This window comes from Pleurodeles waltl, chromosome 6 (genome assembly GCF_031143425.1).
Source record: "Pleurodeles waltl isolate 20211129_DDA chromosome 6, aPleWal1.hap1.20221129, whole genome shotgun sequence".
Taxonomy (NCBI): Eukaryota; Metazoa; Chordata; class Amphibia; order Caudata; family Salamandridae; genus Pleurodeles; species Pleurodeles waltl.
Genome location: NC_090445.1, coordinates 151917311 through 151944418, shown reverse-complemented (window position 1 = coordinate 151944418; position 27108 = coordinate 151917311). Strand labels below are relative to the sequence as shown.

The 27108-nt window shown below is 46.5% G+C and overlaps 1 protein-coding gene across 3 annotated transcripts in view; it reads right to left on the bottom strand.

Annotated features, from left to right (window-relative positions):
- Window positions 1-27108, bottom strand: part of NKIRAS2 (NFKB inhibitor interacting Ras like 2) — a 64696-nt gene that overhangs the window by 17707 nt on the left and 19881 nt on the right. For all 3 annotated transcript variants that reach the window (XM_069237668.1, XM_069237670.1, XM_069237669.1), the window contains exon 2: window positions 2365-2489. In XM_069237668.1, coding sequence (XP_069093769.1) covers window positions 2365-2458 — 94 coding nt within the window. In that variant the 5' untranslated portion in view covers window positions 2459-2489. The remainder of the gene's footprint in view (window positions 1-2364; window positions 2490-27108) is intronic.

Below are 27108 nucleotides of genomic sequence, written 5' to 3'. Positions count from 1 at the left end.
CAATACTTTACAACAATACTACTCCATTCCGAATGAACCGGAGTTAGAAACTCAAAGTATGAAGCAGTAAACAAAATGCAGTAACTTCAATGTCCAGTCCATGCTGTAACCAGGTATGTGAACAGAGCAATTAAAACTGGGATCCATAAAGAAAACGAAAGAGACCGAGATGCAAACCCAAATATCTACACAGCTGCTATGCATTAAGCCCAACAATTTTATAAAATTGGATATATGGTGAATGTTATCCAACAAGGCTGTGTTCAGATCGGCTCGTGGGTATGTCAGAATTGGTCGAGTGTCTTGTTCTTTACAAAGGCGTTTTGACTGCCACAGATTCATATTTATTTAAGAGATGCAAACGTGGGGGCTCTTTACCAAGTCCTGCAGGGGTATCCCGTTGGGTACTGAAGAGAACAACTCAGTGGGCTGATGCCTTCGCTGCTGTGCTTCGAGTACTTACAAAAGCAATAATTCCAATGACGAAAACACTCAAGCAACAATGATCCCACCGAAAAGAAGTCACTGGAGTAGTTTCATGATCCGTTGTTGAAACCTATGGCGAAATAATACCCCATAAACAATGCCTGGCTAGGACACTGTCTAAATTGCTGGAGCCCAGCAACCAACTTGTTCCTATATTTTCAATGAAGGCATATGTAATAGACGGTCAGCATTCACAATGGTGTTGTACATAATATGAAGGCACCAATATCTGGCTGCGGTTGAGATTTACTGGCTGCGGTGAGATTTACTGGCTGCGGTGAGATTTACTAGCTGCGGTGAGATTTTCAAATGGTGATGGCAGCACCCACGGACTGTATCACCTGATAAGGTCACTCCCATCATCATTTCCCTCTAAACACAGGTGGATCATGTAGGCTCACCAATGAGTCCAAAATAGCCAATATTCCACAAACAAGATGATGCTATTCTTCAAGCTTGATTATCCTGGGCAGCTGGACTGAGGAAACTCTGTGGCTCTTCAGTAACCTTGGTCCACTCTGATGTTCTACATGGAGTTTTCCCAGTCAACTAGGATCAGGTTGGCTCCTCTTGGGAAGTGCAGTACTTCTCTTTGTGTAGGCAGGTAAGCACTCAATCTCTCTTGGGGTCACAGCAGCAAGGCTTCATGTAGGATCTAAGAGTTAAGGGATAACAGCAACTCAAAGAGGTCCAATGAAATGTCTTCCTAACACTGCTGGGAAAACCTTTACAGACTATATATTCTCCTGTTGTGACCAAAGCTTGCAGCCAAAGCCAAGCAGCTTTCTGTTTTCATCACGTTACAGGTTTCCTGTGCTATGAAGCCAAAATGTCACAGGTCACACTACAGCCTAAACTGGACTAGATTGTTTTTAGATTGTAGATCAGATGGAGCTCCACATCTGATCTACTTTCACTGGATACTATCAATTTGCGGGAGGTGTGTGTGCATGTGGGGGGTAAAAGAAACATCTCCAAGCTAAGTAATGGCCTGTCCCCCATCACAAGGTATAACCACACTCAAAAACTGGAGGGATACTTTAGGTGTCATTTAATCATTGGTGCGCTGCTCTGATGATGCACAGAAAAGAAAAAAAAATCACTTCCAGTGGGCTTGTATTATTGTATTTTGTATTTGAGGACACACATTGAGCTAACCAGAAAAAAAGGACAGAGCAGAACTGCATCATTTAGGAAAAATAGACAGGACCCGAAGGCACTGCTTTTGAAAGCCATGGAAAGGACGTTCATTCAAACATCTAGTTCCTATGGTCCATCATCACAGACTCGAAGGTGAGGGATTTCTCATCGATTGCACTATAAAGGTGAAGTCACTAATTGCACTGCAGGAGGTCTGTTACTGACTACACTGTAGTACCTGAGGGCTCTATTTGTTAATGAACACCCTGATTAGTGTGTGGGAGAGGAGAGCTGATTATTCTACAAGTGAGGCATTTCACCCTCAGTAGGAAGTGGTATAGGAGGTGAGGGTTCTCTCCATTACTGCACTATGGGAAGTGAGGGTTCTGACCCTGATTACAATGTGAGAGGTGATGTGCCGATCTCCAATACACTGTGGGGGGCGTGAGGTAAGGTCTCTATTCATTACTACACTACAGATAATCAGGAGTCTGTCCCAGATAATACGGTAGGAGGTAAGGACTTGTCCATTACTACACCTTAAAAGGCAAGCGGCCTATCACTTATAACACTGTTCGTGATGACTGGTTGATCCATGGATACATTGTTATTTTTGAGGTGTCTATCTTTGATTACAATATTAGAAATGAGAGAGATGACTGTACCTGATTACAATCTTGGTGGTGAAGTCACCCAGCTCATGATAGTACATATCCCAGGGGTTTAATCTGTACTCACCAACTACATGAGCACCATATAGCAGCTGTTCAAGGATGGCCGTCTTCCCCACTGAATTTTGCCCGCACACTACCACCTTGCAGCTCTTTCCCATTCTGCTCCAGTAGGGCTCAGTGACGTGGTATCTAGGAAAGAAAACGAAACACCCATTTCAGGTGTGCATATCAAATCTATATCCTGGAAGTACACATACTTTCCAAACAGTTTCATAGTTCATGTTTTAATCTCTGCTTCTAGTTGCCTTTATCCTGTAATAATGATGAAGCTGTTGGTGACAAATTGTGGAAATAGCCTTTATGACAGAAAAAGTAGGGGTGCCTCAGCAGCTCAGTATGTCCCTTGTCTCAAATTTCATGGCAATAATATTGTACAGAATATACTGACCCACTACTAGTTTGTAAGGTAAATATATGAAAGAAAATTAATTCAACATACACGTAGCCCCCAAAGTAAGTATGGCTAGACCTAAGAAAAGTACATCCAAGTATACTTTACAATGTCCTGATAGGTTGATGCAGTGCACGTGATAATACTGTAGGTAGGTATTTGTAACCTAGATGCATTGAAATATTACCCAAAATGGGTTTAAAATCCAGTCCCTTCTCTGCATTAGATTCATTTCCTTCAACTGGTACTAATGGCTAATGTGCATGTAACGCTGGGACAATCACAGCACCGATAGTAAAAAGAGGAAAGGGGATATCAGTCCACTTCTCTCCTGCTAGCTTCCATCTGTCTACCTCTGAATGGCTATAGGAACATTCCCATATAACTGCAACCTCCACAAACACAATATATGATTCCCCAGCTTCAGGAAGATCTCTCACTCATTCCAAAATCTCATAAAATCACCCTCTTTCCACCACAGTCTGTAGCAAAGACCAAGGAAATAACATCTTTAAAGGGTGTGAACAAAAAATTAGATTTGGAAAGTCCACCCTAAACAGTGGGGTATCTTCAAGGTAAAACACTGGCAGTACTGTGACAGATGGGTGGTGGTCTAAGTGCTTGTAGACTTAGGATCTGCCATCAGAAACCTAATGGCTATCCTTCTAAACTGTGCGATGGAAAGAATGGGACACTCATCAATTTAATGCAACTGCCCCACTATGCCCTCCTCTTAATGAGCCCCTCCATCAATGTTAATGCAAGGGCATATGGTCAAGCTAAGATCAAGAGACTATTAAAAACATATCTATGTCAATGCAGTGTCTAAGATGAGCCAGTGCACGGTTTTTAGGTTCAGCCTCTACCTTCCAGCTTAATCGATTGGCACCAACCACTTCTGTTAAAGGATCAGACTTCCTAATCACACTCCTTGCATTTCGTCTTTCAGTAATATATATTTATATTTGCTCTTGTACTGTTTTGACCAATCTATTGTCCTCCTCTAGAGGTGTAGAATATATAAGTGACTGGGTGGATCTTGATTATTATTCACTAGAATTCCCTAAAAACATAAACAAGTAAACAAATTAATAGTGTGGATAACAGGTTTCAGAAGTTGTGATGCATAGATGGTAAATTCTTGGTAGTTTTAATGCCAGGTACATGCATCAGTTTAACAACTCTCTCAGAGGTTGGTAAACTGGAAAACTGGAATGTGCCAAATGTTACTTTATGGCTTAGGCAAAGGGACTAAAGAACGAGTTACTTACCTTCGGTAACGACTTTTCTGGTGGATACATTAGCTACCTGTGGATTCCTCACCTCATGAATACTCCCATGGCGCCAGCATTCGACGGAAATCTTCTTACTAGTCTCTGCACGTCGACGAGGACGTCACTGTCTCGCACGCGACGCCGTCTGACGTCATACAGGCAATAAGAGGTCCTCGACGACGTGCGGACGTCAGTACCAATCATTTTTTACGTGCATGAGAACAACCAGGCAATGCAATGAAAGAACAAAGCAACATCCATTATATTGTAAAAATACACCACATTGTATGAATAACTGTAAATCTTTTTATGTACATATATATATATATATATATATAAAACTCTCTCTTTTAAAATATATACACACACCAAGTATATACATAAAGATATATACACATATACCCATATATATACAAATATATTATATATATACATCTATTGCACCCTCAAAGATCAAGAGGAGCGCACTCAAGGATTACTTGGCAAGACCATAAAGGCAACGGGGAGGCGGGTGGGACCGTGAGGAATCCACAGGTAGCTAATGTATCCACCAGAAAAGTCGTTACCGAAGGTAAGTAACTCGTTCTTCTGATGGATACAACTACCTGTGGATTCCTCACCTCATGAATAGAGTCCCAAAGCAGTACCACGCCCGGCGGTGGGTGCCTAAATGGTCAAACCAAGAAATCCTGCAGCACTGACCGTGCAAAATGGCCGTCCCTTCTAACCTCAGAATCCAAACAGTAATGTTTTGCAAAAGTGTGAAGGGACGACCAAGTTGCGGCCTTGCAGATGTCGACCACAGGAACACCTCTGGCCAAGGCCGAAGTGGCCGACTTAGCTCTGGTGGAATGAGCTCTAATGCCCTCAGGAGGATCCTTCTTTGCCAAAGAGTAACATATTTTAATGCAAAGAACAACCCACCTGGATAGTGTTCTCTTGTGGACTGCCTTTCCTCTCCTCTTGCCCACGTATCCAATAAACAGCTGATCCTCCAGCCTGAAATCCTTTGTTCTATCGATAAAGAAGCTCAACGCTCTCTTTGGGTCCAAACGGTGCAGTCTTTCTTCCTCTTTGGAAGGATGAGGCGGAGGATAGAACGTGGACAAAGTAATTGCCTGAGCCAAATGGAAGGGTGAAACAACCTTCGGGAGGAAAGCAGCCTTGGTCCTCAACACCACCTTATCCCCATAAAAAGTTGTATAAGGGGGTTTTACTGATAAGGCCTGCAACTCACTCACTCTCCTTGCTGATGTTATAGCTATCAGGAAGACTGTTTTTAAAACCAAATACCTCAAGGGGCAAGAATGCATAGGTTCAAAAGGGGACCCCATAAGGAAAGTCAGGACTAAGGGCAAATCCCATTGCGGCATAACGAATGGCTTTGGAGGATATTGATTTAGAAGACCTTTCAAGAATCTGATAACAATAGGGGATTTAAATAAAGATGGTTGGTCTGGAAGACATATGAAGGCTGACAAGGCCGATAAATAACCTTTAATGGTAGCCACTGCACAACCTTTCTGCGCCAGAGATAGAGCAAAAGACAAAACGTCCGATAGATGAGCTTGTAAAGGATCAATCTGCCTCTCTCCACACCACGCAACAAATTTAGACCACCTATTAGCGTAGATAGATTTAGTGGAGTGTCGCCTGGCCGCTAATATAACATCCACTACCTCAGGCGGGAGAGAGAAGGAACTCAGGTTGCCCCGTTCAATCTCCAGGCATGTAGGTGCAGACTCTGGAGGTTGGGGTGTAGAACCTGCCCCTGCGACTGCGAGAGGAGGTCTGCCCTGAAAGGGAGACGGAGCGGCGGGCACGTTGAGAGTTGGAGAAGGTCGGAGTACCACACCCTCCTTGGCCAATCCGGAGCTATTAAGATTACTAGAGCCCGGTCTTGGCGAATCTTCCTCAATACTCGAGGAATCAAGGGTATGGGAGGAAACGCGTAAAGCAACTGGCCGCACCAGGTCATTTGAAACGCGTCCCCCAACGCTTCCTGCATCGGATACTGAAGGCTGCAGAACAACGGACAATGCGCGTTCTCTCGAGTGGCGAACAGATCTACCCGAGGAAACCCCCACTTCTGGAAGATTAAACAGACTTGATCTGGATGGAGACGCCACTCGTGGTCTGCCGAGAAGTGGCGACTGAGACTGTCCGCACGCACGTTCAAGACTCCGGCCAGATGGTTTGCTATCAAGCAAATCCGATGGTCCTTTGCCCAGGACCATAGTCGAAGAGCTTCTCTGCAGAGAAGGTACGACCCCACTCCTCCCTGCTTGTTTATGTACCACATCGTGGTAGTATTGTCCGTTAGGACCTGTACCGACTGACCACGAAGGGAAGGGAGGAAGGCCTTGAGAGCCAGACGTACAGCCCGTAACTCTAACAGATTGATGTGAAAAATCTGTTCCTCTGGAGACCAAAGACCTTTGATCTCCAGATCCCCCAGATGAGCTCCCCACCCTAGAGTGGAAGCATCCGTTATGACTGTGGCCACTGGTGGCGACTGCTGGAACGGTTTTCCTTGTGAAAGATTGTTGCTTGCAATCCACCACTTCAAATCCACAGCAGCATCTCTGGAGATCTTGACAGTACCCTCTAGATCCCCTCTGTGTTGAGACCACTGCCTTCGGAGGCACCACTGAAGAGCCCTCATGTGCCAGCGAGCATGCGTGACCAACAGAATGCAGGAGGCAAAAAGACCGAGCAGACGAAGGACCTTGAGGACTGGAACTACCGCTCCATTTCGAAACATTGGAACCAAATCCTGAATATCTTGAATCCGCTGAGGCGGAGGAAAGGCCCGACCCAATGTCGTATCCAGTACTGCCCCTATGAACAGGAGGCGCTGAGAGGGCTCCAGGTGAGATTTGGGCTCGTTCACCGAAAAGCCCAGGTCGAACAACAACTGGGTTGTTGACTGCAGATGACGCAACACAAGCTCCGGGGACTTGGCTTTGATCAACCAATCGTCCAAGTAAGGGAATACTGCTATCCCCTTCCTTCTGAGCTCTGCCGCAACCACCGACATCACCTTCGTGAAGACTCGAGGTGCTGAAGTAAGACCAAACGGAAGGACCGCAAACTGGTAGTGTTGCGATCCCACCACAAACCGGAGATACTTCCTGTGTGACTTGAGTATCGGGGTATGAAAGTAAGCATCCTGCAAGTCGACAGACACCATCCAGTCTTCCATGTTCAACGCCAAAAGCACCTGTGCTAGGGTCAGCATCTTGAACTTTTCCTGCTTGAGGAACCAATTCAAGATCCTCAGGTCCAGAATTGGTCTCAAACGACCATCCTTCTTGGGAATCAGGAAATACCTTGAGTAAACTCCTTGACCCCTTTCCTGCTCCGGGACCAACTCCACCGCGCCCTTTAAAAGGAGGACTTCTACCTCCTGTTCTAGCAACAGGAGGTGTTCCTGTGAACAATACGAAGGGCGGGGCGGGATGAGGGGCGGAAACTCCCGAAAGGGAAGGGTGTAGCCTTTTCCCACAACACTGAGAACCCAAGTGTCCGACGTAACAGTCTCCCATTTGGTGAGAAAATGCTGTAATCTTCCCCCTACAGGAGAGGAGTGAGTGGGAAATGGTGGAAGCCTAAGGCTGCTTCCCCTGCTGCACCCCGCCAGAGGATGAGGAAGAGGCAGAGTGCTGCTGAGAGGCTCCCCTGGTGCGGACCCTACCCCTCCCCCTAAAAGATCTATAGGGATGGGAAGAGGCAGGTTGCTGATATCTTCCCCGAAAGGAAGAGGAGGAAGAGCCACGCCCAAATCCACGAAACCTCCTGAAGAATCTGGAAGAGGCCGTGGAAGAAGGAGCTTGGAGTCCCAACGACTTAGCCGTGGCCCTGCTCTCCTTAAAACGTTCCAAGGCCGAATCCGCCTTAGCCCCAAACAGTTTGTCCCCATCAAACGGGAGATCCAACAATGTGGACTGTACATCCGCCGAAAAGCCCGAGTTACGGAGCCAGGCCTGTCTCCTTTCCACCACAGTTGTGCCCATTGCTCTGGCTACCGAGTCGGTGGTATCCAGTCCCGTCTGGATAATTTGGGTCGCAGCAGCCTGGGCATCAGAGACAAGATCCAAAAGACCCTGGGGAAGCTCTGTAAACGAAGAGGAGATGTCATCCATCAGAGCATGAATATACCTCCCCAGGATACAGGTCGCATTAGTGGCTTTTAACGCCAGACTGCAGGACGAAAAAATCTTCTTCGACTGCGCCTCTAGCTTTTTTGAGTCTCTGTCCCCAGGCACCGTCGGGAAAGAACCAGGCGCTGACTTGGACGAACAGGAGGCCTGCACAACCAAGCTCTCCGGCGTAGGGTGCCTAGATAGGAAACCAGGATCAGTTGGAGCCGTCCGATACCTCCTGGCCACGGCTCTGTGAACTGCTGGGGAAGATGCCGGCTTCTTCCACACCTCTAAGACCGGATCCAGCAGAGCGTCATTAAAAGGTAATAGAGGCTCCGCCGCGGCTGAGGCCGGATGCAAAACCTCTGTCAAAAGGTTTTGTTTCGCCTCCACCACCGGCAAAGGCAGGTCCAAAAAACTAGCTGCCTTCCGTACCACTGTATGAAAGGAAGCAGCTTCCTCGGTATATTCCCCCGGGGACGAAAGGTCCCACTCAGGGGAAGTGTCCAGCCCACTGGCCGACTCCAGTCCACGCAGCCCATCACCCGAGTCCTCTAGCTCTCCTTCCTCTAGGGCTCGTTGGTACTCCTGCTCCTCTAGTACCCGGAGAGCACGCCTCCTTGAATGCAGTCGTTGCTCAATCCGCGGAGTCGACAACACCTCCGCCGAAGTCGGAGATCGGCGCCGATCTTCCGAAGCCACCGACGCCGCATCCGGCGCCACAGGTAACTTCGGCGCCGACTGAAGAGCAGATGAAACGGATGGACCCACCGGAGTCACAGGCCGAAATCTCGACGTCGACGGGATGGAAATCCCTGGGGCCAATCCCTCCGAAGCCATCGGAGCCGCCACCGGCGCCGACACTGGCGCCGAGCCCACGTTCCCAAACGGGAGAAAGGGCATAAAGGGTGCCGGCCGAAGAGGCGCAGGATCACCCAAAGAAAAGGCCAAAGGCCCAGCCGGAGCACCCCCTGGAGCCATCTGTTGGAAGATGGCATACATCGCATTCAAGAATGCGGAACTATCGGCTCCAGGGGTGGGAAAAGCCGGATACTGGGGTGCCTGACTCGGAGGCGACCCCGACGCCGGCTTCGGCGTCTGCGCCGGAGAAAACACCTGAGGCTCCAATACCTCAATCACCGACGCCTGTCCAGGCGAAGTTGGAGACGTCGGAGAGAGCAACGGCGTCGAAGGATGCGGCGTCACCGTGGGGCTGACCTCCCATGTCCTCCGGCGCCGATCCGGAGACCTGGAACGAGCCTCCCTTGAATGACGCCGAGATTCTCTACGGCGCCGGGAGTCTCGATGACGCCGATGTCTTGGAGAAGACTTTTTCTTGTGATGCTTCTCCTTTGACTTGGCCATAAACAGCTTCGCCTCGCGTTCTTTAATGGCCTTCGGATTCATGTGCTGACACGAATCACAAGTCGAGACGTCGTGGTCGGAGCTCAAACACCAAAGGCAATCGGAATGAGGATCCGTCACCGACATCTTGCCTCCACACTCACGACAAGGCTTAAATCCAGACTTTCTCTGCGACATTATTTCCACAGAGAAAGAGTACGCAGCAAGATATACACTGTAACCGCAAGAGTAACAGTTGCTCCCTCGAAGATAACCGTTTCGAATGCACGGAAAAAAGGGAACTGACGTCCGCACGTCGTCGAGGACCTCTTATTGCCTGTATGACGTCAGACGGCGTCGCGTGCGAGACAGTGACATCCTCGTCGACGTGCAGAGACTAGTAAGAAGATTTCCGTCGAATGCTGGCGCCATGGGAGTATTCATGAGGTGAGGAATCCACAGGTAGTTGTATCCATCAGAAATGTTACCCTCTTGGGCTAATGCAGGAAACAGTGTGGGATAAACTTTCTCAAACCTCAAATAAAGCAGTATAAAGGCAGCTGAATTCTGCACTCACTGCCAATGGATTGTCACAAAAGTTTTTGGGGAGTTTGTAAAATAGTTCTACTGTCACGTACTCCAAAATGCTTAGAGGTGTTGAGCGAGGTCAAAAGTAGATGTGAAATCTCCTCGATTGAGACAGAGCACGAGAAGGCAGGAGGCATGTGAGGCACACTGGAACTATCGTACGGCTTCGGGCGATCAGAGCGCAAGGAGTCAGAAGATGTGTGCGGTACACACTGACACAGTGCCGCGTGGTCGAGCTGCAGAGCAGAGCAGCGCAGAGTGGTGCAATGCAGAGTGGTGTGCTGTCAGACCAGGATGCTGGAAGGCGGCCATGGATAGTTAGGAAGCAGCGGAATAGAGTGGTGAGTCCCAAGACCGAGGTACCAGAGACACGGGAGGCCGGAAGGACTGACTGCGACCCACACCCAGGTACTTGGTATAGAGCCCAGAGTGGGGAAGTGGGGAGGGGTCGAGTGGCCATCTCCTCCAAAATCTCCCCTTTCACCGTCCAGGCTCTCAGGCCCAAAAAAGTTTCCTCCCAGCCCAGCCAGGCCCATCAGCCAAGCCGGTGGCACCCGGACGTCTCCGGCCAACAGACAGCACTGGGGGCAGCAGTACGGGCGCGAGTGGCCGAGGAGCAGTCCCAAGAAAGGGTGAGGGGCTTATCAATCAAGCAGCTGACCTCAAAGTGCCCCGCAGCACCTCCCAGTGCCCCTAGTGCCGCCCCGGACAAAGCTTTCATTCATTTCTGGCATAATGGACACAGATAAACCGCGCACTGTGCCCCTCCGTCGCGGCATTCGGCAAATTGGAGCGGCAAGGTGCAGGCGTGTGGCGGGCTCTATAGGCTCGGGCCAGAGCCGTAGTAAAGAACTGTGCAACACTGCACGCTCGCGCCCCTCCAACAAAGCCATCAGCCTCTGGAGGTTAGAGGTGTGGGGGCCAAGAGACGTCCAGCAGAGAGTAGAAAGACGGGGAACAATAAAAAACTAAATAAATAAAGAAGACGCCAGGCTCAGTGCCATCAGCACTGGGCACACAGACGAGCACACCGTCCAAAGAAAGGATCAGGTAGGGTCCACAGAGGTACCCGGAGGTGCAGCGCATGGAGAGTGACCATCCGGGCAGAACACATTGGCCCGGAAAATATGACAGTAGTAAACATGAACATCAAAGAGTTATTCAATCCAATATCGTCTGCGAGAGGCATTAGGGCAGGAAGTTCGCAACAGCAACCAGTCAGCAAGGCACACAGGAAACTCCAGCCAAAGGCTACGGATATATCCAGTGGAAAAATGAGTACAGGACAGAATGAGAGAGTTGTCGCAGCACTCCTTGTAGAAGCCACGTTTTCCCACTTTGGGAAGATAACCCCCAACCAAAAATGTGCCTTCCACGAAGACCCTATAGCAGTAATACATTCCATACAAGAAGAGGCACAAGGTCTACCTAGCCAACCAACCCTCAGAGACCAGAGACAGACGAGGACGAGACGAAATAATCCTTAACGAAGCAGAGGAAATCATGAGGGTTGAACAGCAATTGAACGACACAGTGGAAAACCTAGAGAGGCACAATGCACCAGGGTCGGTGCAGCAAACAGCAAGATAAAACAAGTAACATCTCAGGTCCACGCCTGCATGACACAGACAACAGACAAACCTGAGGGCAATAAGGGGACAAAGCTAGCATCCAACAATAATCAAAAGAGAATCACAATCAAAAAGGGTAAGATTGAAGAAGAAATTAACTTGTCCAGCTACAAGGATCAGTTACAAGAAATTCAAAAAGAGGATCCGATCACTTTCAATATCAAAGCACTCTGACCTGCTACAAGCTCTCGAATACAAATCGATAGGGAATCTGTCCTTGGGAAATAACCATGGCCCAGAAGAGATAGATCAGGGAGCTCTCCCAGAACCCTCAAGACAGAGTAGTAATCTGGGTAAAGATAAGAAGGGCAAGAGAGCAGTAACTCCATTGGATGAAAAAGCATTTCAATTAATACAGCCTAGTCTGACCTCAACAGTCAACTTGATACTAGGATCCATTATACGCGATAAGGGAGCTGAATCAAAAGATGACCATCTACATGCGTCACTACTAATGATCTATTCAACAGAAGAAGTTGAATCAGACTCACCTAATGGCAAGAGGTTACCCCCCCAAAAAAAAGTGTGGGGGAAGAACTGGGTAGCCTCACTACAACAATCAACTGAAGTGCTGAATTTCCAGTCGTACAAATTGGACGTGCAAATAGAGTTGATTAATGTGATGGTAGAGCATACTGTGGGAATCAATCAGAAGCTGGATGTGTTAGCAGCTCTCATCATTAGAGCGCAAGCCAAGCACCGACTCACCTTGTCATCAGAAACTTGTAGCGGTGGCCCCCTAATTAACAAACTGGTCACGCTTCCGGACATAATGGTGTCGCTCCCCAGACAGAAAGGCTGGTGGCCAGAAAAGATCAAAGTATCGCAACACGACAGGAGGCATCTCCAAAGGTACAGGCAGATGATACCACACACTTGCAAGAGAAGATCACTAAAGAACCCCCAAAAAATCAGGAAGAATCTGGGGCGAAGACAACAACGATGAACCAGAGCTCATCCAGATCCCCAAGTGCCCCAGCTCGACTCCAGGCAAATTAACTAAAAGGCAACGCAAGCGGGAAAGGAAGGCAAGGCACAAGCAGTTTTAAACAAGGGAACAAAAGAACAAAGAAGTTTATCTAATGTTTATTCAAAGAAGCAAAATCAATTCGGACAGCTCACTTTTTAAACCCTTCGCTTCCAGGCCTTTTCCCCCTCAGGTGCCAAGCCTTTTTTTGGCTAATTGGGGCAGGGCGCACTTAGGACACTCATAACTTTTTGTCTACATAAGCTACCCATGCCAAATTTGCGTCCTTTTTTTCGAACATCCTAGGGATTCAAGGAGGTACCCAGACTTTGTGGGTTCCCTTGAAGGAGACTAAGAAATTAACCAAAATACAGTGAAAATGTCGTTTTTTTCAAAAAAATTGGAAAAATGGGCTGCAGAAGAAGGATTGTGTTTTTTTTTCCTAAAAAAAGGCATCAACAAACGGTTTGCGGTGCTAAAATCACCAACTTCCCAGCTTTCAGGAACAGGCAGACCTGAATCAGAAAACCCAATTTTTTCAAAACAATTTTGGCACTTTACTGGGACATACCACCTTTTTTACGATGTTTTGTGCTTTCAGACTCCTTCCAGTCAGTGACAGAAATGGATGTAAAACCAATGCTGGATCCCAGAAACCTAAACATTTCTGAAAAGTAGACAAAATTATGAATTCAGCAACTGGTAATTTGTGTAGATCCTACAAGGGTTTCCTACAGAAAATAACAACTGAAATAAAAAAATATTGAAGTTGAGGTGAAAAAAACAGCCATTTTTCTCTACGTTTTACTCTGTAACTTTTCCCTGCGATGTCAGATTTTTGAAAGCAATATACCGTTACGTCTGCTGGACTCTTCTGGTTGTGGGGATATATAGGGCTTGTAGGTTCATCATGAACCCTAGGTACCCAGATCCAATAAATGAGCTGCACCTTGCAATGGGTTTTCATTCTATACCGGGTATATAGCAATTCATTTGCTGAAATATAAAGAGTGAAAAATAGGTCTCAAGAAAACCTTCGTATTTCCAAAATGGGCACAAGATAAGGTGTTGAGGAGCAGTGGTTATTTGCACATCTCTGAATGCCGGGATGCCCATACTAGCATGTGAATTACAGGGCATTTCTCAAATAGAGGTCTTTTTTACACACTGTCTTATGTTTGGAAGGAAAAAATGTAGAGAAAGACAAGGGGCAATAACACTTGTTTGCTATTCTATGTTCCCCCAAGTCTCCCGATACAAATGGTACCTCACTTGTGTGGGTAGGCCTAGCGCCTGCGACAGGAAATGCCCCAAAACACAACGTGGACACATCACATTTTCCCAAAGAAAACAGAGGTGTTTTTTGCAAAGTGCCTACCTGTGGATTTTGGCCTCTAGCTCAGTCGGCACCTAGGGAAACCTACCAAACCTGTGCATTTTTTAAAACTAGAGACCTAAGGGGAATCCAAGATGGGTTGTCTTGTGGGGCTCTCACCAGGTTCTGTTACCCAGAATCCTTTGCAAACCTCAAAATTTGGCTAAAAAAAAAACACGTTTTCCTCACATTTCAGGGACAGAAAGTTCTGGAATCTCAGAGGAGCCACGAATTTTCTTCCACCCAGCATTCCCCCAAGTCTCCCGATAAAAATGATACCTCACTTGTGTGGGTAGGCCTAGTGCCCGTGACAGAAAATGCCCCAAAACATAACATTGGACACATCACATTTTTCCAAAGAAAACAGGTGTTTTTTGCAAAGTGCCTACCTGTGGATTTGGGCCTCTAGCTCAGTCGGCATCTAGGGAAACCTACCAAACCTGTGCATTTTTGAAAACTAGGGACCCAGGGGAATCCAAGATGGGGTGACTTGTGGGTCTCTCACCAGGTTCTGTTACCCAGAATCCTTTGCAAACCTCAAAATTTGGCTAAAAAAAACACCTTTTCCTCAAATTTCGGTGGCAGAAAGTTCTGGAATCTGAGAGGAGCCACAAATTTCCTTCCACCCAGTATTCCCCCCAGTCTCCCGATAAAAATGGTACCTCACTTGTGTGGGTAGGCCTTTTGCTCGCAACAGGGAATGCCCCAAAACACTATCTGGACAAATCAAAATTATCAAATACAAAACTACCTGTTTTTGCGGGGGCACCTGCGTTTTTGGTCCTGGGCTCAGCAGCCATCTAGGGAAACCTACCAAACCCAGACATTTCTGAAAACTAGACAACCGAGGGAGTCCAGGGAGGTGTGACTTGCGTGGATCCCCCAATGTTTTCTTACCCAGAATCCTCAGCAAACCTCAAATTTAGCTAAACAAATCACATTTTTCCCACATTTGTGTGTGGGATCACGGCACCGGGACAAATTTCCTACCACCCAACGTTCCCCTCAGTCTCCCGGTAAACATGATACCTCACTTGTGTAGGTGGGTCCAAAAGGGCAGTTTGAGAAAAAACATTTTTAGGCTGACAAGTGCAGCAGAATTTTTATCGGTATAGATGAGACAATGCTGGGTGGTAGGAATTTTGTGGATTCCTGCAGATTCCGGAAGGTTCCATCACAAAAATGGGGCAAAAATTTGTGATTTCCAGCAAAGTTGGAGGTTTGCAGGGCATTGTGGGTAAGAAAATGGTGCAGGCTGCATGTGAAGCACACCACCCTGGAATCACCCAGATGTTTAGTTTTCAGATGTGTCTAGGTCTTGTGGATTTTTCTACATGTCAGCGTCCCAAAGTCCAAAAAGTGCAGCCCTCACCATTCCAAGTGGGACGATTTTGAGAGTTAGCCAAACTCTCATGGCCCAAATGTAAAACCAAAACCCCAAATAATCAAATGTCCACTTGCTTGCTGTGGGATAAAATGTTTTAGTATGCGGTGGGAGCTGAAAGGCTGTTACCCCCTTCAGTTGGAATGGGGGCATAACCATGCCCAAACTGGTTGGTAGCCACCACCACACTATTTTTTTATTTTTTTTATTCCCTGGCATTTAGTGGACTTTCTGCCCCCGGGGTGTGGATCGGGGGTAATTGCCCCATCTGCCCACTGGTGGGCAGAACAACTATGGCCCCATTTATTTGGGGTGGGGGTATGGCCATACCCCCACCCTCTTATTTTGAAAAAAAAAATCTTCCCTGGTCTCTGGTGGGCTTTCTGCCCCCCTTGGGGGCAGATGGGCCTTCCAAAAATAGGCTGATCTGCCCCCCAGGGGGGCAGATATGGCCAACAGTAATGTGCCCCCATGGGGAGTGACCCTTGCCCAAGGGACTGCCCCCCCCAAACAAAACACACACATACACACACACCAATCCTTGGTGCCTGAGTGGTTTCTGCACCCCGGGGCAGATCGGCCTAATAGAAATATGTTGATCTGCCCCCAAGGGGAGCACAACTGGCCTAAAATAAATTTGCCCCGAGGGGATTGACCATTGCCTAAGGGGTCGCTCCCTTTGTGTGAAACTGACGCAAAAAAATAAAAATCTGCGGTGTCTAGTGGTTTCTGCACCCCTTGGGGGCAGATTGGCCCAATAAAAATAGGGGCAGAAATGGCCTAAAGATAATTTTGCCCCCAGGGGAACAAGCCTTGCCAAAGGGGTCGCTCCCCACAGGTAAAAAAAATAATAATAATAATCCCTGGTGCCTAGAGGTTTCTGGCCCCCTGGGGGCAGATCGGCCTAATTACAACATTACAATAGGCCGATCTGCCCCCAAGGGGGGCAGAAATGGCCTAAAACAAATTTGCCCCTCCAGGGGAGCGACCCTTGCCTAAGCGGTTGCTCCCCTCATGTGAAACTGACCAAAAAAAAACAATCCCTGGTGTCTAGTGGTTTCTGCCTCCGTTGGGGGCAGATTGGCCTAATAAAAATAGTCCGATCTGCCCCCAAGGAGGGCAGAAACGGCCTAGAATTAATTTTGCCCCCAGGGGAGCGACCCTTGCCTAAGGGGTCGCTCCCCACATATAAAAAAAATAAACAAACAAAAAAAATCCCTGGTGTCTAAGGGTTTCTGCCTGGGGGGGGGGGGTCATCAGACACCACCAGGGGGTTGGGGGTGGAAGGGGAAGCGATTCCCCTTGCATCTCTGCCCAGGGGAGGGGGGTGCTTGGCCATCTGGGGGAGCACTAGCGCTCCCCCCGGTGGCCCATAGCAGGACGAGCTGATCTCGTCCTCGGCACCAAGCAACCATTGCCGAGGGCGAGACCAGCTCGTCCTGGGCACCCTAGGGGGTTAATACATCACCAGACCAGGGAGTTAAGAGAGGGGGCTTGCCCCCAGCCATGCCACTCCGGGCACTGCTGACACAAGAACTGCTCAAAACACCAAACCCAGCCAAATCGCTCTCTAATGGTCATTCACGGCCGAGGATTGACACTCATGCCACACCAAGCAATCCAACAGCCATAGCGCCGAGGATGCACCATTCATCAATCACGGGGCAGCTCCAATGAACAATAGGAACTCTATTCTAATTACGATAAATGGGCACGGCCGGGCCTGCAACAGAAAAATCTTGAGGCACATAGTGAAACACAATTCATAAGGCTGGGTCTAGGTGCAAGCCAGGTTCAAAGCCAAAAAGAAGTCAGTAAGGATCAAGCATGGCCCACCCAGCAGGACACACGAAGGAACGGACAAGTTACAGCAGGCAAAAAACATGCACCTGAATCTCATCAACTAGTTTCACCCAGCAGCACCAAAACAGTCTAACCAACCTCCTCTTCCAGCCTGAACATGCCTCTCAAGGACCAAATGACACACTGAATAGAGGAAACCTGCTAAACCTATTCATGGAGATCCAAGATCTAGGATGGCATAATATCTACAGACTTATTAGCAGTGGAATTTCGTCCAGAAGAGGCCTGGCAGCAGCCCGAACTAACATTGACAACCTGGAAATCCCCAAAAATAGTTGAGCTGATCTATGCCCATGCAGCCCACTTTGAGATCTGGGGAATCACGCTGAAAAGACCACAGCCCGCCAAATATCCATATCGCCTGTTGCAAGGAATGGCTCCGACTTTCCAATCTCCAACTAAACATCTAGAGCCACAATCAGTCCTGATGGTGCACAAAGTTACTCACACTGGTTGGTAAGACAGGACGTTGTCTAACAAAAGGGAAGGCACTGCCAAAGGCAGTATAAACAGACGGAATTAGACAAGCAGGATTGGTCCTAGATTCCTGCGATCCTCGATACCTGTCGCTCCTGAAGGATTTGCACAGTCAAAAGGAAGGATTTCTTCAACAAATACAAAGCCACAGATAGTAAAACATGAACTCATTAATACTTGCTCATAGAATGTCCATGGGTTTGGAGCAATGCCGCAAGGTCAGGAGACAATACACTTCCTTCAAAAATTCTACATAATTTTACTTCAGGGAACATGGAGCCTAATGCCTAACCCCATAGCTGGATTTCTGGAACACCGCATATCTGCTGTAAAGGCTGCAACCCACGGCCATCCGAAAGGGGGTATGGCTATCTACTTCTCCACAAATTACAAGTGGAAGTCTGAAGTCATCGATTCAGAGGAAAACTGGCTTCAAGTGATAAAACTGTATGGTAAAACAGAAAAACAAGAATGCTTGTACTTGCTAATATAATAAATATATGTATTTACCCAGACAATGCAAAAAACAAGAAAGGTTTGTGCTTCTAATGTATACGTTAAAGTTATGGCAAAACCTGTTCCAGGGGTGGCCAATGGTCATCTCAGGGGTTTTCAACACCCATTTTTATATTAATCGGACCGGGAAATCCTCAGGCACAGGAAGCATGTGGGCTCAATAGAAGTGGGCAATCTGCTAAAATTAATAGAGGATCAGGTGCTGACGATCCTGAACGGGAAAGCAAAGGCAGGTCTGCCCAGCAGCAATCACGTTTTCAAGTGGTAAATCCCTAATCCACAAATGACTGCAGCTTTGTCAGCACCGAATCTGCCCGTGGGATTCCTATTTTAAAATCCCAGTAAGCCCCAAAAGTGACCACTTCCCACAGGTCATAAGCACTGCGTTACATCCGCAAACAAATGGAGCAACTTGTGATTTAATCCAACGACTGGGAAGCTATGGCCTAAAAAGACTGAGATGGCATAGAGGAATTTCTGAGCAAAAATGGTAACGGTTTACCAACACGGACCCAATCAAAGGGTAACTAGCAATAGCTCAAAAACTCCAGATATGGTCTTACAAAATAATTTCTCAGTAAAGTACTATCTGCAAAGGAACACTGCAGGTAATCCTAATGTGGGAAGAGGGGTAAACCACTGGTTCCACAAAGCATTACGAAACAGTAAACGAAAAACTGCAAGCTAAACCAGAAGTCTGGCATGTATTCAGACAAAACACAAATGATTCTAATGAGGAAAGCATACAAAAAAGCATGTTGGAGGGAAAAAAGGAGACATCTGGGTGAGCTGTGGGTGAAAATTCTATGGGCCAGTGTTAGAAATTGGGTCTCTCTAGTTGGCAGAGGTTTTCACCTTTGTCAAAATAGGGACCACAATCCTAGTCAAGCTAAATCACACACAATCCAAATTATCCTCTGCCCACCTTCTGGTAGCTTGGCACTCAGCAGGCAGGCTTAACTTAGAAGGCAATGTATAAAGTATTTGTGTAATAAATCATACACTAACACAGTGAAAACACCTCAAAAATACACATCACAGGCTTAGAAAAATATATATAAGATATATATTTGGTTACATTAAGGTAAACAAAGATAAAAATTCAATAAGAACAAGTTGAGATATCACTTTTGCAAGATGAAAAAGAGTTTTAAATCTTAGAAATCAACAGTTGTCTCTTGGTTTCACAAAGTACCTGGTTTGCATCAAAAATAACACTCATGGAGAATGCAGAGGAGGAAATGTGTGGAAAAATAGGTGTGCGTCGGATTTTCCGACACGGCACAGACAATGCATAGTTTCTTTCCACACTGCAAGGGGCTTTGTGTTGATTTCCGGCGCAAAGTCTTGGTTCCTCACTGCAATGCAGAGATCTTTTTGATGCCCAGGGATGATGCAGGGAAATCCTGGGCGTGCAGGATGAACTCACAGGTGTTGCATCGATCCAATATGGCGATGCGTCGAATTTTCCGTCGAGAGGCAGGCGCTGCGTTGATTCTTCACTCAGGAAGTCAGGCTGCGTCGTTCTGGTTCAGGTCTGCGTCGATCCGGTAGGGCTGTGCGTCAAATTTCCAGCCACAAGGAAGGCGCTGCGTCGATTCTTCACTCGGGAAGTCTGGTTACGTTGTTCCGGTTCAGCTGCGCATCGATTGCTTGGGCACACCGCGGTTGTGCAACATTTCCCACAGGCTGGGCGTTGATTTCCGGCGCACAAGGAGTTTCCTCAAGAGATTTTTGGCCCTGAAACTTCAGAAAACAGGAGGGCAACTCAATCCAAGCCCTTGGAGAGCACTTCTCAGCAAACTCAGAGGGCCGCAAGGCAGCAGGGCAACAGCAGGGCGGCAGTCCTTCTCAGTAAAGCAATCCAGATGAGTCCTTTGGGCAGCCACGCAGTTCCTTTTGACAGGTTGCAGGTTCATGTCCAGAAGTGTTTGATTTGGTGGGGTCAGAGACCCAGTTTATACCCAAAAATGCCTTTGAAGTGGGGGAAGACTTCAAAGAGTGGTTCTGAAGTGCACAAGGTCCCCTTTCAGTACAGGTCTGTCTGCCAGAGTCCCAGTAGGGGGTTTGGCAGTCTATTTTGTGAGGGCAGGCCACTAGCCTTTGAAATGTGAGTGTCAGGCCCTCCACATTCCCAGCCTGGGAAGACCCATTCAGTATGCAGATGAGTGCAGGTGTGACTAGGTATCCTATGTTTTTGGTTGTCTGGGTGAAATGCACAAGGAAGCTGTCAACCAGCCCAGATGTGGATTGGGGACAGGCTGTAAGGCACAGATGGATTTTAAGTGCAGAGAAATGCTCACTTTCTAACAGACTGATGAGTTGGCGTTTGCACACTGAGTAGAAGCTGATGAAGAAATTGATTTTGAGAATTTTACTACAAATCCTATGGAAAATATTGACTACCAGTGAGAAGGATACTAGGTCTGGGATCAAAGGGGAATCATTGATTGTGAATTGGACGCATTGGAAAGAAAAGCTTTAGTATTGGTTATGGTGAGGGTGCTACCTGTATAAACATGACTTTCGTCCTGATGATGTCCGCTTATTGGTTGGTTCTTCCTTTGAGGCTGAAACATCAACATTATTTTTTGTGGATTATTTCTGAATGAAATGAGTGACTTCTGGACACCAGGACTGAAGGGGTCCCTTTAAAGTTCACTCCTTCTTTTATATATTTTTTAACCACAAATTGTATATATTGTGAATAACACTTGGCACTTTTACACTAATCATGTTTCACTGCACCGTTATCTTGGGAGTATCTTAGTATGCTAATTTGTGTTAATAATTGAATAAAACAATACTTTTATAAGTTCCTTCAGCCTTGTGTGTTCGCAAGGTTTTTTTAAAATAAATTGTTTGCTGTGGGAGTCAAAGGCTACACTTCCCCCTTGGGGCCAGAAATTTCTTATTACACTTTCTAACAGTGGCATTTCTAAAATAGTAATATAAAATCCAACCTCACCAATAAGCAGGATTTTCTATTACCATTCTGGCCATACTAAATATGACCTGGTTACCCCTTTCTGATCAGAATCTACCACTCAAACAATATACGAGGGAAGCCCTAATGCTATCCTATGAAATGAGCAGACCTCACAGTAGTGGAAAACCAATTTAGGAGATTTCTACAACCAGGACATATAAACTACACATGTCCTGCCTTTTACCTTCATAGCACCCTGCCCTGTGGGTTACCTAGGGCCTACCTTAGGGGTGACTTATATGTAGGAAAAGGGGAGTTTAGGGCTTGGCAAGTACTTTTAAATGCCAAGTCAAAGTAGCAGTGAAACCGCACACACAGGCCTTGCAATGGCAAGCCTGAGACATGGTTAAGGGGCTACTTATGTGGGTGGCACAACCAGTGCTGCAGGCCCACTAGTAGCATTCAATTTACAGGCCCTGGGCACATGACTTTACTAGGGACTTACAAGTAAATCAAAAATGCCAATTAGGTCGGAGCCAATGTTACCATATTTGTAGCCAGAGAGCATATGCACTTTAGCACTGGTTAGCAGTGGTAAAGTGCGCAGAGTCCTAAAACCTGCAAAAACAGTGTCAGAAAAGTGGAGGGAGGCAGGCAAAAAGTTGGGGGATGACCACCCTAAGGCTGTCAGGTCTAACAGCCAGTAAACAGACTACAAGTAAAAGCTTTTGGGTCTAATAAACAGCTTTACTAAGGGCAAAAAAGACACCTAAATGCAGAAATTGCAGGAGAGACGTGGACAGCATATGTACATGAAACGTACGTGTCTCCTGGTACTAGTTTTGTAATGAGGACGTACAGCCTATTGTCAGAACAAGAAGAGAAGTAGCAAATGGCCACAACCCAGGGAAACAAGATGAAAAATCTAAATAATCGTCTAGTCTGTAAGAGGTCGCTGACCCAAAGGAAGGTAGGGAAGCACGTGGTGGTCAGAGACCCAGGGCAAGCCCATAAGAGACAGCAGCCGGAGGACAAAACTGTGGTGAGCTTAACTGATGTAAAACAATTGGAGGAGATCATTAAAAAAATTAAGTCAGAGGAAGCAGCAGGCCCCAACTGGTTGCCAAACGCATTATTTAAATAAAATGTGAAATACTGGGCCGAGTATTTAGCGCCCATCTTCAACCTCATTTATGCTTGCATTATTGTGCCAACATCCTGGAAAGTAAGTATCTTCCACCCAATATATAAAAATGGAAGTTACTCATCCCCAGTTAATTACAGATTAATCACCCTAATAGACGTGGAAGCCACAATCTATGCATCCTGTATCCTACAATAACTCCTTGCATGGACAGAGGAAAAACAGTTGATACCGAAAACCCAAACAGGGTTCAAGCCCGGCATGGGAACAGCAATCAATGTAGCGACCCTGAGGATTCTGACTGAAAATGCAATGAGGAGGAACTCCAGGCTTTTTACCTGTTTTGTCGATCTTAAGTCGGCATTTGACCGAGTCCCACATGATCGCTTATGGGCAAAACTGGATAGAAGGGGCATGCCAGGAGACATGCTCAAGGCAATCATTGTCTTATACTCTGACACGTGGGCCCTGAAAAAAGTGGAGACTGTAGTTCATTCACTGCAAAAATAAGCACTAGTAAAGGTCTGAAACAAGGGTGTTCTGGCACCAGGCCTATTCAATATGTACCTTGCTGATATGAATAGTCATCTGAAAGAAGACAACGGCCATTCTCCAAATTTGCTAAATGAAGCAATCACCTGTCTACAATATGCAGATGACATAGTCATTCTGAGTCAAATGCCAGTAGGACTGCAAAGACTAATCAACGTGCTGGCAAATTATATTGAGAAACAAGGTTGAGAGCTGAATTTGAGGAAAACCAAAATCGTACGGTTAGTGGACTCAAAACATAAGGCATATAAGTGGTTTATCAAAGGAGAGCAGGTGGAGTCCTTTCAATCGTACAAATACCTGGGTGTTACACTGGGGCGCCACCTGTCGTGCAAAAAACACTTTATGCAGATGCAAGCAAAAGCCCAGTCTCTGACATTCGCCTTCAACCTCTGAAAAAAAACCTGAATGGCGCAGCATATTTTCATCCACTAATCGTGATGATAGCACAATTACTACCTTCATTGGCGCATGGTTTGGAAATATGGCACGGTAAGGAAATAACTTTATTAAACCAATTACAAGCAAAAGTGTATAAAGCGGTCTTCAGTCTCCCAAAAGCTTCTGTATCGGCTCAGATTTGCTAGGAGTTTGACCTTCAAAATCAAAAATATCAACGCCTTAATAACTGCGTGAAATTGTGTTGGCGACTCAGAGCTGTGGAGCAAGGAAACCCAAGTAGCCTTTGTTGGGCAGAGATAAATACCCAGCTAGAGCAAAAACGTGCAAACTCATGGGGCTCACATCTAAATAATGCTCTAACAGCCATAGATGGCCAGAAAGCATGGGGCTGCAAAATTGCTCAAGCGACTTTCGCAAAGATATGTAACCTCTCATCTAAAAAAAAAAAAATCCTTTATGCAAGACAGGATCACATTGGCAAAGTTAAGGCACGCCTGGGCAGTGATGAATTCATATACTAATTTGAAACCACAATCATATGTCATAGCGCATTTCCACCAGGCGATTAAACAGAGTTTTATGCTCTTCCATTTTGGATTTTTTGAATCTAAGGTTCTTTTACCAGCATGGAAGGGCGAGTTTCCAAGATGTCGCCTATGTGGCTATAAAAACGGAAATAGTCAGCCATTTTATTGGCACATGTCCAAGGGTTATGGATCTAAGGTAGGCGATGCTCAAGCCAATTTTTCTTGCACTAAAGGTACGAACTTGCCGCCAAGCAGTTATACGCTGGCTTTCGGGGACATCAATCCCTTTGGCTTGCATTGGAGTAAGATTCTTGAATCTAGTAAACAAGCACCAAGACTCATTGAGGTAATTTAAGGCTCATGCTAGAGGCTATGCCCCTGGCTAGGGAGGGAGAACATTTTATGAACCTTGCACACCATTCCAGTTCACGCACATGCATATTGCACATATGCTTAGGGACACACTTCAGCTGCCGGGACTCATGTTCAGCAGCAGTACGGCCGCCGGTGCACAAAGTAGATCCGGTATTTTAATGTACGTTTTTAAAGATGAGTGTTATTAATTTTTTTTTTTTTTTTTACTTCTTGCTGTGTCACAGCGTAATGGTTTTTATTAACTATGCATTTGCTAAATAAAACTTGAAACTTGCACTCCAAAATGCAATTCACAAACCTCTGACTGGAAATCTCTATCACCTCTTCTCCTATCTTTTCTATACAGAGATCTCTAGCCCAGTGGTAAAAATCTCTGCATAAGTAATTAGAGGGTTTAATAATAAATGCGGGAGGGTTGGGGGTGGGGCGATACTGCAAAAATGGGGTTAGGGGAAATCGATGCTGGGGTTTAGGGAGTGAAATGCTAACACAAAACACCCACCCGCATAAGAGTAAGATAATTGTAATTCACTAAATACACATTTAAATCTACTACAGTAGTATCAATGACAAAATAAGGCTTAAATGCACATGTACACTACTATTAACACAAAAACGAAAAGGAAAAGACATGGCACAGGCTTCATTTTCTGAAATGAACAATGCTAAAGGTTTTCAGTTTCCTTCTGAACGCAATTCCATGTATTAGCGAATAGTGAGAACAAAGAGAGCAACATTTTCCAAAATGATGTGACCCCCCAGGAAGGACTGCATTAGTACAGGCTTAGGAACGTTCCCTGCACGGTAAATGGACATGGGCCCCTTCCCTGAATGACCTGAGTACAGGGTATACTGATTTTGTTGGCCCTATCACAAGTTAATCTAGCGTCAAGTTAATGGCCTCGTCCTGTCCATGATGATTCTAAGGTCTAGAACCTTGTCTGTGGCCGGAAGGGGTGCACCAAGGGTAACATCTTTATTAACATGGGCACCCTATCCATGTGCTGACATGAAACAGTCTGGCAGTATGCAAGTATTTTGTATGGGTTAATAGTACTAAGCAGACCTTTTTGGGGGACAGGAGCCTGCTGGCACCACTCACGTAAACTTCTGCTTAAAGGTAACACCCAAGCCCTTGCACAGACATTCTGTGTGTGTGGGAGGTGTGTTATGTAAGGTGTGAATGGTAGCAAGACTCCATGCTGTGGTAAGGGTATGCTTTGCGGGTCCAGGTAATGGCAAAGGATGGAATGCGGCTACAGCTCTCCAAGACAGTAGAACTGTGTTGACTGCAGTCCTGGATCTGTATGGAGGAGACCCAGACAGTGAAGTGAAGGAGGATGGAGGTAGGGCTACCCTTTGAAAATCTGAGCGGACCTTTTAGAATGGGCTTTCAGATTACTCATTCCTGAGCACTCGCATTTGGTGGATGGTTGGGGGAGGGGATTAGTCAGCAGGTCTCTTGTTAAGGGTGATGATATCTGAAGGCACATCCTGCCCTTTTGTCTTTCTCTGATTGCTACTTCAGGAAGGCTGATGACAGCCAGGTGCAGAGCCTTCACTTCACTGTGTGATTCTTTTAAGACCCTCCGGCTTGAAGACACCATCATTAGTACCTGTGCGAGAGCCAGCACCTTAGACAAAGGCTGTGTCTGCAGCGTAGCTGGAAACTGACATCTGAAAGGGTACCACCCAAAACCGTTTGCAGAAATGTACACAGTGGATCAATAGCCCCTGTTTGACAATTAGTATAAACGCGGGATCCAAACCATCCCACTTTGTTCCAGTTCTAAGTTATTGTTGACCAAGGAAGGGAGTGCTCCTCAGAGTACCCAAAGAGAAGCTGTGATCCAGGGATGCAAAACAGCCAGTCTCCCAGCGGTGTAGGAACATCACCTGAATTCTGCACAATGGAGAAGTTGCAGGTCTGCCCAGCAAATACAAGCCTGTCTACCTGCAGAAGGAGAGACTGTCCCGAAGAAGTCTAGCCTTGTGCTGGGTGCGCAGAACATCCAGAAGTTATTGGCAGTGTGACGGGTGCCAACTTGAGCTGACAGGAGTCAACCTCCCAAGTACAAGCGTGCTCTCTGGCAGCTCTGCCGCAATCCATTGAATCTCTTCTGTCACTAACCATGTGCTATGGAATGAGATGTCATCACTGCTGAAGCCCAGGGACCACCACTTACCCCCAGCCTGGATGCTCTAACTGCAGAAGACGGACAACTGCTGACACAGACCTACCATGCTTCTTACTTTAGTGCCAACTTCCAAAGGGTGGGGCTGCAACCGTAACCCTGCTGCTGCTAGCAGAGACATTACCAGTGTGACCACAAAGGGTGCACCACAACCAACGCAGTGCTAAGCCACATTTGCACAGTCTGGTAAATGAAGACGCTGTTTTGAGAGACTTATAGATTGTGTCATGCGGTAGAGCTGCAAGTTGAAAGGATTACCAATCACCTTTACAAACTGAACTGACATATGCATCCCCCCATTTTGTGGTTACCCACCAACACAAAGTAGTGAACTCACACCCCAGCAATGCTCGCCCTATGTTTTCCTGTACCACCAGGTCAGGCTGGAAAATACAATCACCGTGCTAGAATGCTGTAGCGAAGCATCGATTTCCACCACTGAACTAAGACACTTTTGTGGGTCCGGGAACTATAAGAATTCTTTTTGGCCCATAGTGCCATGGAACCCTGTAGTGGAACCTGAATATTCATTTTGCTGAACTATTAGCATACTTTTTGTAGTGTTTTCATTGTGTTACTCTGTGTATGTGTGTGTTTCACTGACTGACTTGCAGTGGTGGTTCCTGCTTGTACAGGGTGCATCCTCCGACAACCAAAAACCCCAAACAC